The sequence below is a fragment of the Emericellopsis atlantica genome, assembly GCF_019669845.1.
Source record: "Emericellopsis atlantica unplaced genomic scaffold F5Z01scaffold_12, whole genome shotgun sequence".
Classification (NCBI taxonomy): Eukaryota; Fungi; Ascomycota; class Sordariomycetes; order Hypocreales; family Bionectriaceae; genus Emericellopsis; species Emericellopsis atlantica.
In genome coordinates, this window is record NW_025764714.1 from 455,898 (window position 1) to 472,634 (window position 16,737).

The 16,737-nt window shown below is 59.7% G+C and overlaps 9 protein-coding genes across 9 annotated transcripts; 5 read left to right on the top strand and 4 right to left on the bottom strand.

The window, feature by feature from the left end:
• Nucleotides 1-70: 70 nt before the first annotated feature.
• On the top strand, nucleotides 71-562 carry F5Z01DRAFT_673868 (uncharacterized protein; the record flags this gene model as incomplete). The annotated part of the gene is made up of 4 exons (XM_046264982.1): nucleotides 71-186; nucleotides 295-326; nucleotides 381-445; nucleotides 494-562. The coding sequence occupies 4 exons, from the start codon at nucleotides 71-73 to the stop codon at nucleotides 560-562; spliced, it is 282 nt and encodes a 93-aa protein (XP_046118648.1).
• A 14-nt stretch (nucleotides 563-576) lies between these two features.
• F5Z01DRAFT_91448 (mitochondrial genome maintenance MGM101-domain-containing protein) lies at nucleotides 577-1,955 on the top strand. Its single transcript, XM_046267212.1, has 2 exons — nucleotides 577-1,457; nucleotides 1,517-1,955. The coding sequence occupies exons 1-2, from the start codon at nucleotides 871-873 to the stop codon at nucleotides 1,785-1,787; spliced, it is 858 nt and encodes a 285-aa protein (XP_046118649.1). The 5' UTR covers nucleotides 577-870; the 3' UTR covers nucleotides 1,788-1,955.
• Nucleotides 1,956-2,122: 167 nt separating this feature from the next.
• Nucleotides 2,123-3,202, bottom strand: F5Z01DRAFT_673870 (TB2/DP1, HVA22 family-domain-containing protein; the record flags this gene model as incomplete). The annotated part of the gene is made up of 2 exons (XM_046264983.1): nucleotides 2,123-3,098; nucleotides 3,174-3,202. The coding sequence occupies 2 exons, from the start codon at nucleotides 3,200-3,202 to the stop codon at nucleotides 2,123-2,125; spliced, it is 1,005 nt and encodes a 334-aa protein (XP_046118650.1).
• Nucleotides 3,203-4,553: 1,351 nt separating this feature from the next.
• Nucleotides 4,554-5,969, top strand: F5Z01DRAFT_91337 (glycoside hydrolase family 61 protein). Its single transcript, XM_046267211.1, has 2 exons — nucleotides 4,554-4,981; nucleotides 5,035-5,969. The coding sequence occupies exons 1-2, from the start codon at nucleotides 4,808-4,810 to the stop codon at nucleotides 5,719-5,721; spliced, it is 861 nt and encodes a 286-aa protein (XP_046118651.1). The 5' UTR covers nucleotides 4,554-4,807; the 3' UTR covers nucleotides 5,722-5,969.
• F5Z01DRAFT_681276 (retinol dehydrogenase 12) lies at nucleotides 5,811-7,004 on the bottom strand (the record flags this gene model as incomplete). Its single annotated transcript, XM_046265671.1, has 3 exons — nucleotides 5,811-6,087; nucleotides 6,144-6,892; nucleotides 6,978-7,004. The coding sequence occupies 3 exons, from the start codon at nucleotides 7,002-7,004 to the stop codon at nucleotides 5,811-5,813; spliced, it is 1,053 nt and encodes a 350-aa protein (XP_046118652.1).
• A 486-nt stretch (nucleotides 7,005-7,490) lies between these two features.
• Nucleotides 7,491-8,657, bottom strand: F5Z01DRAFT_621366 (uncharacterized protein; the record flags this gene model as incomplete). The annotated part of the gene is made up of 1 exon (XM_046261201.1): nucleotides 7,491-8,657. The coding sequence occupies one exon, from the start codon at nucleotides 8,655-8,657 to the stop codon at nucleotides 7,491-7,493; it is 1,167 nt and encodes a 388-aa protein (XP_046118653.1).
• Nucleotides 8,658-9,164: 507 nt separating this feature from the next.
• Nucleotides 9,165-10,173, bottom strand: F5Z01DRAFT_673873 (bacteriorhodopsin; the record flags this gene model as incomplete). Its single annotated transcript, XM_046264984.1, has 2 exons — nucleotides 9,165-10,085; nucleotides 10,135-10,173. 2 exons carry the CDS (start codon nucleotides 10,171-10,173, stop codon nucleotides 9,165-9,167), a joined length of 960 nt encoding a protein of 319 aa, XP_046118654.1.
• Nucleotides 10,174-11,010: 837 nt separating this feature from the next.
• On the top strand, nucleotides 11,011-13,423 carry F5Z01DRAFT_743126 (retinal pigment epithelial membrane protein; the record flags this gene model as incomplete). The annotated part of the gene is made up of 3 exons (XM_046266886.1): nucleotides 11,011-11,460; nucleotides 11,527-13,330; nucleotides 13,364-13,423. Exons 1-3 carry the CDS (start codon nucleotides 11,432-11,434, stop codon nucleotides 13,421-13,423), a joined length of 1,893 nt encoding a protein of 630 aa, XP_046118655.1. The 5' UTR covers nucleotides 11,011-11,431.
• A 1,555-nt stretch (nucleotides 13,424-14,978) lies between these two features.
• Nucleotides 14,979-16,587, top strand: F5Z01DRAFT_654707 (uncharacterized protein). The gene has a single exon (XM_046263440.1). It carries the CDS (start codon nucleotides 15,163-15,165, stop codon nucleotides 16,426-16,428), a length of 1,266 nt encoding a protein of 421 aa, XP_046118656.1. The 5' UTR covers nucleotides 14,979-15,162; the 3' UTR covers nucleotides 16,429-16,587.
• Nucleotides 16,588-16,737: the final 150 nt, after the last annotated feature.

The following is a 16,737-nucleotide window of genomic DNA, read 5'->3' on the forward strand; positions in this document are numbered from 1 at the left end:
CTATCAGGTAAATTGATCACCTTTGCAACCTCAGCACGTCCTTCCTGCAACACAGTACCCAAGTCATACAATGGGGGTCCAAAACTGGCAAACAGAGGAGAAAAATGCCTCAGGATCGATACAGGATGACAAGAATAGTATTGTCACGGCGAAGCCAGTGGAAGAAGACGACGAGCCGGATGAATGGTGAGTAGAAAGCGGAAGCCCCAACATGAAATTCCCACTCTCAACAGACACGCGGAACACTAGGGTACGCAGGTGAAGGACAACCATAGCCGCTAACAGCCGAGATAGGAACAAACGCATCTTCAGCACGGGCTGCTCGGGTACGCGATCAAGACGAGCTTCCTTGACATGGCACAGTGGCTAACGCGAGGCAGTCGAGAATGCCAAAATGACGGACTGCTACTATGAGAAGAAGGACTGGAGAGCGTGCGCCAAGGAGGTCAGTACACCAAAGATCAAATTCGTCTTCGCAATACTGACAAGCCAGATGGAAGAGTTCAAGGAGTGTTGGAAGCGTCATGGCAACGAGGAGCGCACCGCCAGCCGAGACGCTTGAGACAGTCGCCCCCTCGACAACCTGTAGCAATATGTATTCACCACCTGTACACCAATCTGTATCATAAATCTATTCGAACCAGCGCTGCATACACTTGTTTCACATATAAAATGATCAAAGAGGACTCTTGAAAGTGGATAGCTAGCAGGTCACTGAGGACTCTGATTGGCATCCCTGCAAAGAGAAGACCCTGAATCCCGTCACGAAAAGTCGAAGCTCCATCCATCCACATCCATCCACAGCTTCTCCGTCCCCCGTCGTCATCTTTCTCACGAAGCCAAACACAAGCCTAACCCAGCGTCGCGGCCATGTTTACCCTCCAAAGAGCCGTCCAGGCCGCTCCTCGCCAGGCAGCACGTCGAGCTTGTGCTGCATCCAACGCTGCCTGGCAGCAAACGCCCGCCCAATGTGCGCGCTCCTACGCGACAAGCAAGGATACGAGCGACGAAACTCCCTCTAAGACGACGACCGAGACGAAAGACGCCGACAGCAATAAGCCCAGCACACGCGCCCCGCGCACCTCCGCATTTGCCTCCAGGGCCAGCGCAAAGTCCACACCCCGGCCGACGGCAGCCGCGCAGCACAAAGCAGCGTTCCACTACCCAGGCCAGGCAGAAGGCAGCCCTGCCGTGCAGGAGATTGACTGGACGACGAGCTACTACGGCCTCGGCGTCGCGCCGGTGACGAAGGAACAGGCGGCCACGCTGGCACGGCCGCTCGCGACCACAGACATTGAGGTGAAGCCGGATGGCATCATCTACCTGCCCGAGATCAAGTACAGGCGGCGGTTGAACGAGGTCTTTGGGCCCATGGGCTGGGGTCTAGCGCCGCGTGGCGAGGCCATTGTCGGGTCCAACATTGTCACGAGGGAGTACGCCCTCATTGCGCAGGGACGGTGAGTCTACCGTGTCTTTTTTTTGTTTGTTTTGAAGTCTCCCTAACATGTTCCACCAGCTTCGTCGCACAGGCGCAGGGCGAGAACGCCTACTTTAGCCCCGACCAGCTCCCCTCCTCGGTGGAGGGCACAAAGTCCAACGCCTTGATGCGCTGCTGCAAGGACCTCGGGATCGGCTCGGAGCTCTGGGACCCCGAGTTCATCCGCAAGTTCAAGAAGAGCGAGATGCAGGAGGTCTGGGTCGAGCACGCGACGACCAAGAAGAAGCGGACGCTGTGGTACAAAAAGGGGGCCGTGGAGGTCGTGTACCCCTGGAAGAAGGTCAAATAAAGGTGCCAACGCTCAGGTGCCTGGGCGGCAATCGCGTGGAATTCACGCGATTCGTGTACATCATATTGGGGCCAGCAGCAGCAGCAGCAGCGCTCCATCATTTCATTGTCACCATTAACGGAAAAGGGTCCTACAGGCGAGCGCATAGACATGGTTGGTAATATTACTTGTACGATACAGAGCTATTCCTACCGGAAAAGACTGGTAGTCTATGGTGATATCAGGGTGTGTGGTCCCCAGGGCGTGTGGTCCCCCAGGTGTGTGAAAAACCAACCGTCGTCCGCAGTCTAATCGAAAACGCCATACTCCTGCCAATACTGGGGCTGCAGACCTTCCTACTGATCGACTCCCGAGCTCTTTGCCGGATCGTTGGCCGCGCCCCAGCTCCAGGACATCCAGCCGCCTCCGCCGGACGCGTTCTGTCGCCGGCGCAGGGAGGCCTCGTCCTCGCTGTCCGCCTCGATCTTCTCAAAGTCCGTCTCGCTGCGGCTCTTGCTTAGGGCACTCCAGGCGCTCAGCCCGCTGGGTGGTCGCTGCGTCGGCTCGCCGTCCTCGTCGGCAGCGTCGAGGTGCATGGGCGAGGTTCGGGTCTGGTGCGCCTGCGTGTCGGCTGTCTGCAGCTGCTGCGCTTCCGCGTCCAGCGCTGACAGGAGCGTAGCGAGCTTCTCCCGCTGCGCGGCGATAAAGGTCATCTTCTCGCCGGACGACTGCAAGTTGGGTGGGATGATGCTGTTCTCGGCGCCACGGGAGTGACCGGCAGCCGTGGCCGCCGCCGTCACGGCACTCGCCAGGAGGTTGTACACATCGGCACCCGCGTTGGCTGACCCTGTCCATTTGGCGGCGGGCACGCTAAACCGAGCGAGCAGAGACTGCGTGTAACCCTGCGGGGACGTATCCTGTGCTTGGGGTGGCGCGGGGGGCTCTTGGGACGGTGGCAGGCCTAGGACATTTGTCTTGATGAGTTCGATGGCCTGCTTCAGATAGGAGAGGCCGGCGGTCTTGAGCCTCTCGTGGGCGGATGCGATAAAGTCGTCAATGTTGGCCTCATTGTCCTGGAGGAACGGGTGGACGTGCTCCTCGTAGATAATGCGCGCGCCCTGCGTCTGGGGGAGGATGAGGTAGAGGAGGAAGAGGAGCCTGGCGTAGCCGTAGAAGGGCACCCAGGACAGGATGGGGAGGAGCCACGACTCGGCGAGCAGGGCGACGGAGAAGACGACCCAGTACATGAGCCATGGGGTCAGCTGGGCGGGATCCGACGTCTTGAGGGCCTTGTACGAGGCGAAGATGGGGAAGAGGAACGAGGCGACGGAGCTGCATCGCTGTCTGTCAGCTGTGCGACTACGAGTAGGACCCTGGATTTAGCTGGCGGGGCAGCCGGCAACTTACGAGAGGAGCATGGCGAAGAGGTCGAACATAATGGGCGGGTTCTTCTGTAGGCACGAGCCTCTCCCAACGCGAATCTAAAAGTTGATGCGAGCTGCGCGTGCTGTTCACGCAAGAAAAGGTTGTTAGTGAGGTGAAGCGAGGTGAAGTGAGGTGAGGTGAGGTGATGCAGATACGAGGATAGCCTTCACTCACCGCGATGGCTCCAGTCAGTATGAGATCAGATCTGGCGGCGGGGCGGATGGAGCCTGGAGGCAGCAGTGGCATATGCTAATGCACCGTCCGTAGCAGCCGTAGGGCGTCTCTAGCGCCAACTCAATGCGGATAATAGGACGCATCGCTGAATGCGGTGCCTGTAGGCTTCGAGTCCTTTAGGCTTCAGGCGGATAGACCATTCATTCACTGTACATACACCTTGAGAGGGCTGATAGCAGCCTAGCAAGTGAAGCGCATGGCAAGGCTTGTTCCAAGGGGATTCAAGTGAGTTCAAAGTGATCAAAAAGCACACGGATGCTCATTGCAGCGTTGAACCAGGGAGAGCAGAGACGGAAGGCTGACTATGCCATCCTGATGTTGATGACGGTGCTATCGTGCTCCCGTGGTGTTAGTGCGAGATGCCGAGCTTAGCTGAGGTCGCGTGACGTGCGCCTGGGCTGGTCACGTTTCGGTCTCGCGTCTGTGCTCGTCACCTGCGTATTCTGGAGTCTCACCTGCTACAGATCCGAGTAAGGCACACATCCATTCGTTGCTTACCGTGCCTCGATCAAGAATGGGACTCCCTATGCACAGCCGTCGCTAAGCGCTGTCACCTGTACCTCCCACGACGATTACTGTCCTTGGAGCGCGACGACAATGGCAGTGGCACCGACAGCCTTGAGCCTGCTGTGCGCATCGTCCATCTCTGCCTTATTCGATGGCTGAAGCTCTCCAGGATCGCAACAAGGCTGCTTCTCTGTCTCGAGGCTGCACCGAGGCTGTCTCGTCTGGATATGAGCACGTCAAGGACAGCTTGTAGCAGGCGTCTTCATTGAACGATGCACCAGCCCTGCAGCGCGAGATGAAGTGGTCAAGAACAGCGCGAGGAGTCAGGTACCAACCATATCGAGTAGAGACGGACGTACTCGCCATATCCAACAGACGTATCAAGATCGACCCCAGACTGAGCACAGGCTGTGCCTTTCAGCGCGCGGACGAGACTCAGAACCGGCAGTTGGCCCATCGGGGACAGACCGCCGCCACAGCACCCGCCGGGCATCAAGATGGATTTACCAAGTCGGCCAACATGGTTCATGGTGTCGTTTCACGTCGCATCCTGGATTCCTGGGGCATGCGCTCCCCCGGACCCTGTGGCTCCGAGATACTTCCCCAACCCGGCATGCAGTGCCGTATATATTGTCCTATTCGAGGCCGCTGCCAATCACCACGACGTTTGTCAAGTGAATCTCCCGAGGAGGTGCTGTTTGCAACGTCTTGGCGTTCACCACGTCGATCTCGCACCGTCTGGGCCTTCGGCTGCTGCAGACCGTAATGCTGATGCATCTGTCTTGTCGGCATTGTGATTCGCCTGTCTCGCACAGTGGACAATAGATGCGGGAAGAGGATGGGGGCTGACAGGGCAGAGATCGAGGAGTATAAAGATGGCTTCCTCGACGCTCTCTCCCCCTCTGTTGTCGGTCCTCAGCACCATCGCCACCAAGTCTTCTCCAGCTACCATGAAGTCCTTCCAGTTCTCCGTCCTTGCGGCCCTCGCGGCCTCGCAGGCCATGGGCCATGCCACCTTCCAGCAGCTCTGGATCAACGGCGAGGATCAGATGAGTCTTGTCTTGTCAAGCCTTAACCTCTCCAACTAACATGTCTGTCTCACGGCTCGGCCTGTGCCCGTCTCCCAGCCTCCAACAGCCCTGTGACGGACGTCTCAAGCAACGCCCTCCGCTGTAATGCAAACCCAGCCGCGGCCAAGGGTAAGTGCGGCGTCGCAGCCGGTGACACAGTCACCGTCGAGATGCACCAGCAGCCCAACGACCGGAGCTGCGCCAACGAGGCCATTGGCGGCAACCACTACGGCCCCGTCATGGCCTACCTCACAAAGGTCGACAACGCCGCCACCGCGGACGGGTCGACCGGGTGGTACAAGATCTACGAGGACAGCTGGACAAAGAACCCGAGCGGCTACTCGGGCAGCGACGACTTCTGGGGCGTCAAGGACATGAACAAGTGCTGCGGCCTCGTCGACGTGCCCATCCCCAAGGACACCCCCGCCGGCGACTACCTCCTCCGCGCCGAGGTCATCGCCCTGCACACGGCCAGCGGCGTCGGGGGCGCCCAGCTCTACATGACCTGCTACCAACTCACCGTCGACGGCTCGGGCAATGCGTCCCCCGCGACCGTCAAGTTCCCCGGTGCCTACTCGGCCCAGGACCCGGGCATCCTGTTCAACATGTACGCCCCTGTGAGCAGCTACCAGGCGCCCGGCCCGGCTGTCGTGTCCGGTGGGACGACCAAGACGGCGGGCTCCGGCTGCACTGGATGCGAGGCCTCGTGCCACGCGTAGGGGACTGGACATGGCTAGCACAGTACATGAATGACGATGAAACATGCCTCTCGTGTCAATTGTATTATGCATCTTGCGTGTCTATGCGTCTAGTGCAGGACCAGGTCGTCAAAGGGACATCCCTGGTCAGCCGACTCGCGCTTCGTCTTGTCCATGACCACCTTTCGCGTCAGCTCCATCAGGCTGTCCTGCAGCCTCTCGTCCTGCGAGGCGGCGCTGCCAGGCTCGGGGACTGCCGGCGGGCAGATGTAGTTGCCGGAGCTCTCGATGAGGGTGGCGGCGTAGACGGTGCTCTTGGCGCCCTCGAACTGGTCCTTCTTGAAGGGCTCGAGGCCGGCGGACATGGCGTAGCCACCGAGGGGGAAGCTGTGGGGGTGTGAGTGAGTGGACGTTTTTTTGAGGTCCAGAGGAAGAGAACCTACGGCTCGTGAATGTCCTGGGTGCTCATCTTGGTGCTCACGATGCCCGGGTGGGTGGCGTTCATCAGGACATTGGGATGGCCGTTCTGCGTCACCTTGCGGTTGAAGTAGCGGGCGTACAGGATGGCCGCGAGCTTGGAGCGTCCGTACTGGGTGTTGGGGCCGAGGTCCTGGTTGAGGTCATCCAGGCTCTCAAACTTGAGGTCCTTGGGCACGCTCTCGTGCACGTTGCTGGCCTGGTTCGTGATGCGGACGGTGGTGCCCTTTTTCTCGGCCGTCTCCTTCATCAGGGGCAGCAGATGCGAGGTGAGGATGACGTGCGCCATGTGGTTGACGGCCATGTGCCGGTCGACGCCGTAGTCGGTGAGCTGGTAGGTCATGATGCCCCGGGCGGCGCTGTTGATGAGGATGTCGAGTCTCTCCTCCTGCGACTTGATCTTCTCGGCCACGTCCTTGACCTGCTTCCAGTCGCTGAGGTCGCAGTGGATCCACTCGGTGCGGTCCGCGACGTCCTTGCCCATGTCTTTGGCGATGGCCTCTTTGGCGCCCCTGACGACTTGCTCGTCGGTGGAAAGGATGTACAGCTTGCTCACGTTGTGGCTGAGGAGGGTGTGGGTGACGCCGTAGCCGATGCCCTGGGATCCTCCCGTGACGACGGCGACTTTGCCGCTGAGGTCTGGTGTCTGGTCGAGGGAGAAGCTGTGGGTGGCGAGCTTGTCGGCTCCGTGGCCAAAGTTCTCGGCCAGGGTGTTCTGATAGGGGAGACATTGATTGTCAGCCTGTCGCTCTTGGCTCGGGGTCTATCTACATGTACGCAGGAGACAATAAAAATGATACCTTTGCTTGGTCAATAACGGACGCCATCTTGCTGTCCTGTCGATCGTTATCGCGAAAGGGCTGCTGGTTCTGACGCTGGCGAGGCCTGTTGGTGATGCTGCGTGAGATGATGGCAGTGAGTGAGATGTTGTGAGTCGAGGGAGGTCTGGCAGTCAAGATGCGACGACGCACTGAGGGGCAGATGATATTCATATCTCCAACTACTGCCCATCCAGGCACATACAAGGTGCATGCGCTCGACGTGCATCCTTTTACATAGGGATGAGATCATGATCATGAATCACCAGGCCGGAGAGCAATGACGCAGTCGATGTGTGGGAGAGCATTCGCTGCCACAGTGGAATCAAGACATTCATTCATTCATTTAATGCGGGGATCAATGCATGCAGCTGTCAATTGCTGTAATTCCATTGGCACCGCATTTCCTGGAGGGAGGGAGGCAGATCTGGGGTCGTGTCTTGCACGCCTGCCGGAGGAGTCTCTCCGTGCGCATGACGACGACAGTCCTATCACTCACTGACGGCCTGACCAGAGCTGGCTGGCGACATCTTTGACCAGCTTCAGCTTCTGCACCATCTTGTCCTCCGTCATGCCATCCGCGCCGATGGCGACGCTGGCAAAGCCGCACTGGGGGCTGATACCAATGCTGCCCATGGCCTCCTCGACGGTCCGCCCCTGGCCGTCGGCAATGATGCGGGCCGCCTCGAGTACCTTGGACTTGATGACCTCTGGATCCTCGAGCTCGGGCTCCTTGGTGGTGACGACGCCGAGGACGACGTTCTTGTGCCGAGGCAGGAAGCGCAGGGGCTCGAAGCCGCCGGAGCGCGGGTTGTCGTACTCGAGGAAAAAGGTGTCGTAGTTGAGCGTCTTGAAGAAGCGCTCGGCGATGCGCTCGTACGAGCCCTCGCTAAAGTGCATGGACTTTGAGAAGTTGCCCCGGCAGACGTGGAGGCCGACGTGCATGTCGGCGGGCCGGTCCCGGATGCACTCGTTGTGCGCCCAGAGGTAGAGGTCAAAGAGCTTGTCCGGATCGATGCCGTCCTTGCGCAGGCTCTCGACCATTTCCTCGGAGCAAAAGTAGGCGAGCGTCGGGTCGTCGATCTGCAGGTTGCGCAGGCCGGCTGCGTGGAGCGTCTTGATCTCCTGGCGATACGCGCTGGCCAGGTCGATGAAGAAGGCCTCGTCCGAGTCGTAGGCCGACGAGGCGTAGCACTTGCCCGGGGCGAGGCGCAGGTGGAAGTAGCACGGCGGCGGCATGGTGAACTTGCACTCCTTCCACTGCGCCTCGGGCAGGTGGTCGCGGAGCATCTTCCAGCTCTCGAGGTAGGGGCTCTTGTCGTACGTGATCTTGCCCTCGCACACGGCGGCGTGGGGATACTGGCGCCCCGTCTTCTTGAGCGCCGCGATGGGGGGCGCCGACAGACGCGTGAGCTCCCATGGCACGGGGCTCACCTCGCGGAAGCCCCCGAGGTTCTCAAAGAAGCCGGACCAGTAGTACTTGCGGTCAAACTCGCCCGACGTCAGGGCGCGGATGCCGTTGGCCTGCTGGAGGTCGACAATGTCCTTGATGGCCGACCTCTGCGCCGCCGCCAGGGTGGCCGGGTCCTGCTGGTCCGGGTTGGCCAGTGACTCTGGCCGGATCAGAGATCCAATGTGGTCGGCGTGGAAGGGGAGTGTCATTGTGCGATGCGGATGTGGACTGGATGCGGAGTGACGGAGTGGGTAGTGCTGTCCAGGGCCAGAGCGATGCCACTCGCAGAGATGAGGTTCCTCAATACGTATATATACGCAGACTATATCCGGCTCGCCCCACTGATGGCTGGGTAAAGACAATGTGCCGGTTTTCCTCAACTTGCCTCGCGCCATCCTCCCCTCACGCTGTGAGGGGTCCGGATCTTGACACGGCAGATGGCCAGCGTCGGCGGACTTGACGACGACAAGTGGGGTATACGATGCGGGACGGGCTTGGACGCTATTCTGTCATGGTAATTATGTGTATTTGCTATTTGTTGGAGAGCTTAAAGTGTTCAAGTCGTTGTGTCAACTGAGTCGACGGGTATTGCTGCTGCGCGAACAATTGCGACCTCCATGTCGCAGCCATTCCTTTCCATTACCACCCTATCCATCATCCTCCGACACTCTCCTGCTGTTGGTTCAATCGACTTTTGCCAGTCGCCGTGCGTGACCTTAGGCCGCAACAGGGGGCTGCGCACCGTTGGCAGTCGAGGCACCGTTGGAGGCACCATTGGACACACCATTGTGAGCACCATTGGAGGCACCATTGTGCGCGCCATTCTGGTAGCCAGCCATCGCCGCCTTCTCGTGGTGCGCCGCATGGCCGTTGGGGTGCCCGGGCTCGCGCACGCCCAGGCCCAGGGTGGCAAAGTCAATCTTGGTGTGGCCGTAGAGCAGCATGGCCGAGAAGACGGGCTTGGCCAGGACATCGAGGACGCCGTAGAAGATGGCCTCCGAGTCCGGGTGGATGACGTTGCCGCCCTCGCAGACGCCCCAGGCGATGGGGTAGAGGAACCAGAGGAAGATGGTCAGGACGCCGCACGCGTAGTACGTCTTGCGCGCCCACCCGCCCAGCACGGTGGCGCCGCGACGGCCCACGACGAGGATGTTGTAGACGACGTAGAAGAAGGCGAACATGCCAAAGACCCAGTACCCCCACTTGTACCGGGTCTGGGTCAGGGCGCCAATGAGGCCGCAGACGACCATGATCTCGTCCGCCAGGATGGTCGCCAGGATGGTGGACCAGGGCACGCCCGCCGTGAGGAGCAGGTCCGTCAGCAGCAGCGGCGTCGTGACGAACCAGTCAATGTAGCGCGCGTAGAAGATCTCGCGCGTGCCGGCGGCCCCGACCTGGCTCGACCCGGGCCGCACAAACTCGGCCTGGATGGGCACCTGGCCCAGGTTGGAGGCCATGCTGAAGTAGGCGATGGCAGCCACCAGGAGCAGCACGCCCGTGATCTGGTGGAAGAGGCGTCGGCTGTGGGGGACCGTCATGGAGTGGGCCACCGTCGCGAGGCAGGACACGGACATGATGGCGCACACGGCGTAGAGCCAGTCCGAGCCATGGGTGGTGATGCCCAGGTCCGGCTGGGGCTGCGAGGTGTAAGCTGGGGCAGGCACCAGGCAGGCAGGGGAGACTTACAGCGACGACGCGGTTCACGTACAGAGCTTCGTTGCCCATGGTGATGGTGATGTCTTGAGGTCTTTGGTGTGGTGTTGGGGTTGAGACTGACTGATGGACTGAATGACTGACCGAGTACTGCTCTGATGTGTGACAACCCGAGGTTATATACACGTTCGTATACAACCTCATCGACTGCGAGGCCGCTCCACCCAGCACCATGTCATCCGCGTATCGACGTCGGCCACCTCGCCTGGCCCGTACTGCATGAGTGACTGCCGAACGGCCGGAGCCCAATAGCGTGTGGAATCATCATCGCGAATGCATCTGGCGGGACATGGAGTGCTGTCAGAATTTTCTCCGATACGTAGAGCGTTCCGCGCCTTGGGAGGTCCCAAGATCAAGTTAGCGCCCAGCTGTCAGAATGTATGATCTCACCACTCTCGATTCCAGTCAATAGACCAGGTGACGCCAACGAGAATCGCACCACGTCGCAGAGCTACCGCACGGGAAAAGGGGGACCTGAATGCCATTTTGCTGGCTCTTCTCGGCTTCGACGTGCCGTGGTCTGGACACCTTGACACATTGGTGCGCGCGTGGTCTTCGATGCGCGTCGCGACAGACGATGGTGGTGGATGATGGACCATAGCAGCATGGATAACGTGGACGCTATCCGCGAATGGCCCGGCCAGATCGCTGCACGATCTGCAAATCCGCGTGAGCGCTTCTCGGAAGGTCGTGCCGCGCCGGGCAATAGTGTCTCGAGGCTCGACCGAGCATACCGGGCGTTGTGTGGAAGAGATGCAACGGTTGATCAAGGTGATGCAAACGACATGTTGCCAGCAAGGGTGGTGGTTTGTGATCTGCTTACCCTGCACTTATCTCATCACCCACCAAATCGAGCATCAAGTCTGATGACAGGCCACCCTCTCGATCTACGACTCATCATTCTACACCCCAGATGACCCAGAGCGCCCAGCCGGCTCAGCCCAGAGTCCAGTGCCAGACCAACTGCATCTGGCCAACTTCCAATTGATTTATTACCGGATGTGTACGTGCGCTGCCGAGTTTGCTCCGGCATTCCACGTCCAGTCGCGCCATGTGTCTGACACCTCAACTGCGTCATCCAGCGATCGATCACACCCTCGGGGGGACTGGACCAAGGCAAGGCAAGGTAGTCAGGGCAGTGTCTGGTGCTTCAACGCCTGCCATGCTAGTTGCCATGTGCATTCTCGAGATCGCAGCAGCTTCACCCGTCTGAAGCATTCCTCTCCATCACACACACTCTTACCTTGGGAGGGCCCATGATCCATACATCATGCAACACGACAAGAAGCCCCGCCATCCGTACGTTGCCCTCAACTGACTTCACACCTACACTCTGTCCCTCCAACCACTGACCCTTCGTGACAGCTACCTCTCTGGCAACTTTGCGCCCATCCATTCGACACTCCCACTCACACCGTGCGCCTACGAGGGCGAGATCCCGCGCGACCTCGCCGGCGGCCAGTACGTCCGCAATGGCGCCAACCCCGTCACCAACGAGGACCTCGGGCGCGACGCCCACTGGTTTGATGGCGACGGCATGCTCGCCGGCGTCCTCTTCCAGCGCCAACACCAGCGCGCCGACGATGGCAGCGACATGGAGACGATAGAGCCCCATTTCGTGAATCAGTACCTCCTCACAGACGTCTACTGCTACGCAAAGCACAACCAGTCCCTCGCCAGGCCCCTGCTGCCCAGCATCGCGACGCTCGTCAGCCCGGCCAGCGCGCTTCTACATGTCATGTGGGCCATCTTTCGCGCAGTCGCCCTCGCCATGGTGTCGCGCTTCCCGGGACGCCCGACCATCAAGAAGATCAGCGTGGCCAACACGAATGTCGTCTACCACGACGGTCGCGCCCTGGCCACGTGTGAGAGCGGCCCCCCGCTGCGCTTCCTCCTGCCCACCCTCGAGACCATTGGCTGGTACAACGGACGCAGGGCGCAGCGAGAGGACGACGGCGACGAGCGCAGCGGCTTTGGCGGCGAGGGCCCCATGGCATTCATGAGGGAGTGGATGACGGCGCACCCGAGGGTCGACCCCGTGAGCAAGGAGCTCATCGCCTTCCATTCCACGTTTGCCAAGCCCTACGTGCGATACTCCATCGTCAAGCCCTCCAGCTCCAAGGAGCCGAGCCCCCCCTCGACATTCGACCAGCCTGTCCCGGGCATCTCGTCGCCCAAGATGATGCACGACTTTGGCGTCTCCTCGCACCACACCGTCATCATGGACCTGCCGCTCGTGCTCGACCCGATGAACCAGATGCGCGGCCTGCCGCCTCTACACTACGACTCGTCCAGCCGGTCTCGCTTCGGCGTCTTCCCACGCTACGCGCCGCAGCAGGTCAAGTGGTTCGAGACCAATCCCTGCCTCATCTTCCACACCGCCAACTGCTGGGACACGACCACCCTCGTGAGCAAGGCCACGGCCCAACGCGACACCGTCGTCAACCTGCTGGCCTGCCGGCTGACGTCGGCCGCGACGGTCTTCAACCCCGCCAACATTGCCAGCCCCGAGGTCAAGGCCGTGCAGCCCGAGTACGCCGAGGAGGAGCAGTGCAGGCTGTACTACTACGCCTTCCCGCTCTCCGAGGGCCAGGTGCAGATCCGCCACCAGTGGGCTCTGTCGGCCATCCCGTTCGAGTTCCCCGTCGTGGCCGCCGACAGGGCCATGGGCGAGTGCCGGTACGTGTACGGCTGCACGACGTCCAAGTCGTTCACGGTCGCGCTCGGCAAGGCCGCCAAGATTGACTACCTCTCCAAAATCGACGCCCGGACGCTGATTGCGCGTGGTGTCGAGAAGCCCCCGCAGACCATCAAGGGCAGCGTGGACGCGAGGAACGTGCAGCAGGTCGTGGCCAGCAAGGACGCCCACGACCCGATCCAGCTGTTCGCGATGCCGCCGGGTTGGTACGCCCAGGAGCCGCGCTTCGTGCCGCGGACGGACGGCGTGAGCGAGGACGACGGGTGGCTGCTCTTCTACGTGTTTGACGAGGCACAGCTCGACGCGCAGGATAAGGCCGGCGACGACGCGACGAGTGAGCTGTGGATCCTCGACGCGCGCACCATGAAGGACGTCGTGGCCAAGATCAAGCTGCCGCAGCGGGTGCCGTATGGCCTGCACGGCGCCTGGTTCAGCGAGGACGAGATTCGAGGGCAGAGGCCGCACGAGGGCGTGCGCGCGCTCGGGGCGATTTCGACGGCCAAGGCGGCGGACAGCAGTCTGATCGGCCAGGTCCGAGATAGGCTGGAGCGTTGGCTTGGCTAGCTTATCAGAGATGCGCCCCCCTTTGGGCGTGTAAACTTGTTTACAAGCTGTGGCCATGTCGAGGACGTCCCCGATCGGGTCGTGAGGTCTCAGATGGCATGCCAGTGATCAGAAACAGGAACAACACAATAAAACACGATCCGGCGCGTTGGATGCCATGCGGTGTCTGTAAATGTGGGGGCATAATTTCGCGGTCTGACATTGAAACGGGAATCTTATATCATGTTGCCCATGATGTTGGGACTGATCTTGGGCGTCGTGGGAGTCAGCATCGGCGATGGCGTTCCAGATTCTAGTATTTTCATATGAGCATAGGATCATACAAGCTCTGGGGGAATGTCTTTGCAACTTTTGAGGAATTCTCAGCGTCTGTGCTTTGTTTCGGGTCACTGCAAAGCTGCAGCTGCCGCTCCGGCCAATATGGAATCTGGCGATAGTATATGGGCCGTAATTCATCGTGTTTAGCAGGTTAAGAGTCTTTAGTTTTTGAATTATGGGCAACATTGTGTGTGCAGCCCATTGACGTCCACAAGTGATGATAGCATAGTAGTACTTGAATATACAACTTGGGCTGTGTTGACTTGCACGTGGTTGTTGATAGTGATGTACATATCTGACATATGTAGCTCTAACACCACATATCATCGCCTAACAATGGATTCAAGTGCCAATGACACCAAGCAACAGTCCATTCACACTTAAATATAGCAAAATGAAATTCCATGCCTATAAACAGTGTATTTTAGACCTATATTCGAATTTCACTTGTAGTTGGCCTTCTCATGATGGTTAGAAGTTGATGCGTAGGGTAGGCACTCTCCAACCGCCCAACTTGCGAGCGAGTGACCCACTAAAGTCTCCGTCCTCCAGGCGGCCGCCCTTCAACGACAGCAGAGCCTCAACTCTCACTTCACATTACACAAAGCACCAGACCACATCGTGCGCACCATCGCCGCGCCAATCTACCAAACCCCAGTGTCCGCGGATCCTTGAGAGCACTTCCCGTGTATCGGTGGACCCGAATCGAGCATTGCACATACGCTTCTCCTCGAATATCGGTGGAATACCTCGGATTGAGCCTCGTTCCCCCAATGGCCAGCTGGACGCTTCCCTCCAAGGATAGATAGATTGGACCCGATCGATAATATGGAATGTGAGGGATAGAAAGGCACCGAGGGATCACGGCCTAGTCTGAACGCCCTATATTGGGGCTCCATACTTCCAGGCGGCTCGACAAACAATACTGTCTCACGTCAAAATTGTCACGCGACGAGGGGAGAACAACATCTACGCCCACAGAACCAGGCACAGCAATAGCTCGTCTTGGAATCCGCGGGCATATTGGATCCGGATCCAACGGCTCCCGCTACGAGCTGCCAAGCTTCTCCTGGCCTTCTTGTCAAGGCGACGACCACCGAGACATGCCTCCACAAAGCACGCTGGCCCCGTCGAGCAGCATTCTCCAAGGCCGCCAGATGGATGGCTCACGCGGCCAAGATGAACCCGCACAACAAATCCTGGAGTCCAGTGAGTGGGACAGACGCGTCGGAGACGAGGGCTATCCAAGTATAAAGCAGGGTGAGCCTTTCCATCAAGCTGTCTCCTTACCTTCTCATCACTAACAGCATCAGCACAGCCTCGATTCCACTCGTTCAGGTTTCACCCCGAGAGCTCTCTTTTCAGTTTACCCCCCACACTCTTTTTAGGACTTCAGATCCCAGCCAACAACACCCGCCACCATGCGTTACACACCTCTTCTCGCCTTTGGCCTCGGCCAGGTCGCTCTGGCCCGGAACTCCACCTTCACCTGGAGCTCGACCACCTCGTCTGGTGCCAACCCTACCCAGACCGCTCCCGTCGGCTTCCCCGAGCAGCTGGGCGACTTCCGCTTCTTCGGATGCCTTTCCTCGTCCGAGCAGTTCCCCACGTTCGAGCTGGTTGCGTCGAGCAACGAGATGAGCCTCGACATCTGCGCCGCCAGCTGCCCGGGCCGCTTCATGGGTGTCTACAGCACCGACTGCTACTGCGGCGACGAGGTCAACAGCGACGACACCCAGCGCGTTGCCAACTCGCAGTGCGACGTTGCCTGCCCCGGCAATGAGCTCGAGTCCTGCGGTGGCCTCGCTGGCGCCGTCGCCCGTCGCCAGACCGTGCCCCTGTCCATCCTGCTCTCCGTCTACATCCGCATCCGCGACGCCGCCGTCACCAGCGGCGCTGTTCCCACCGGCACCATGACCGCGGCCCCCACCGGCACCAACATTGTCACCGAGACCATCACCGACACGCTCACCATCACCTCGTGCCCCCCTGAGGTGACCAACTGCCCCGTCGGCCAGGTCACCACCACGACCTACACCACCGAGTACTGCCCCGAGGTCACGTCCGCTGCCAACGCCTGGCACGAGAAGGTCCTCATCTGCTACGGTGACTACTGCGCTCCCCAGTTCCCCTGCTCCGAGTGCGCCAAGCACCGCGTCGTCTGCGAGGGTGACGTCTGCCACCCCGAGGTCTGCACCAACGAGGAGTACTACAAGAAGGTCGTCTGCAACGGTGACCACTGCGTCTACCCCACCTGCGAGGGCGCGGACTGCCTCAAGAAGGTTGTCTGCTACGGTGACAACTGCGTCGCTGCCAAGTGCTACGGCGACGAGTGCGAGAAGAACCTGGTCTGCCACGGCGACGCCTGCGGCTACGAGACCTGCCAGGGTGAGGACTGCTACAAGCAGTACAACTGCGAGGGTGACAACTGCCAGGTCGTCCCCGCCTGCCAGGGCGACCACTGCCCTACCCCCGCGCCCCCCATGCCCGCCACCACCACCGGTGCCGCGTGCAATGGTGTCAACTGCCCTGCTGTCGTCCCTACGGCCGCTCCCTCCACCGGTGCCAACAACAACGGCCAGAGCCAGTGCACTGGTGTCCACTGCGACGTCCCCGTCGCTGGCTCTAGCAAGATCCTGCCCGCCCTGGGCATGGGTGCCATCGCTGGTATGGCCTTCTTCCTGTAAAGGGAAGACCTGCCAGCCTTGTGTGGAACGCGAGGAGTCTGCTCTGGTCGGCGGACCTGGCGCGCTCGGGTGGTTGATGTTGGTGTTCGATTCAGTAATAGGTAGTTGAGAAGGATTTTGATGTTGATTTGATATTGAATTGGAATTTATACTCTGCACATGCTACTGCTTCCTTGACTCATTGTGATGTGATTGACTGTTTCCTTGTCCATTCAATACTAGACATGCGTTTCCCTGACCACATGTGGAATTCAACAGCAGAAACAAGCATATCATTAATCCTAATGTGCCAAGTTCAGTTCCCAGAGT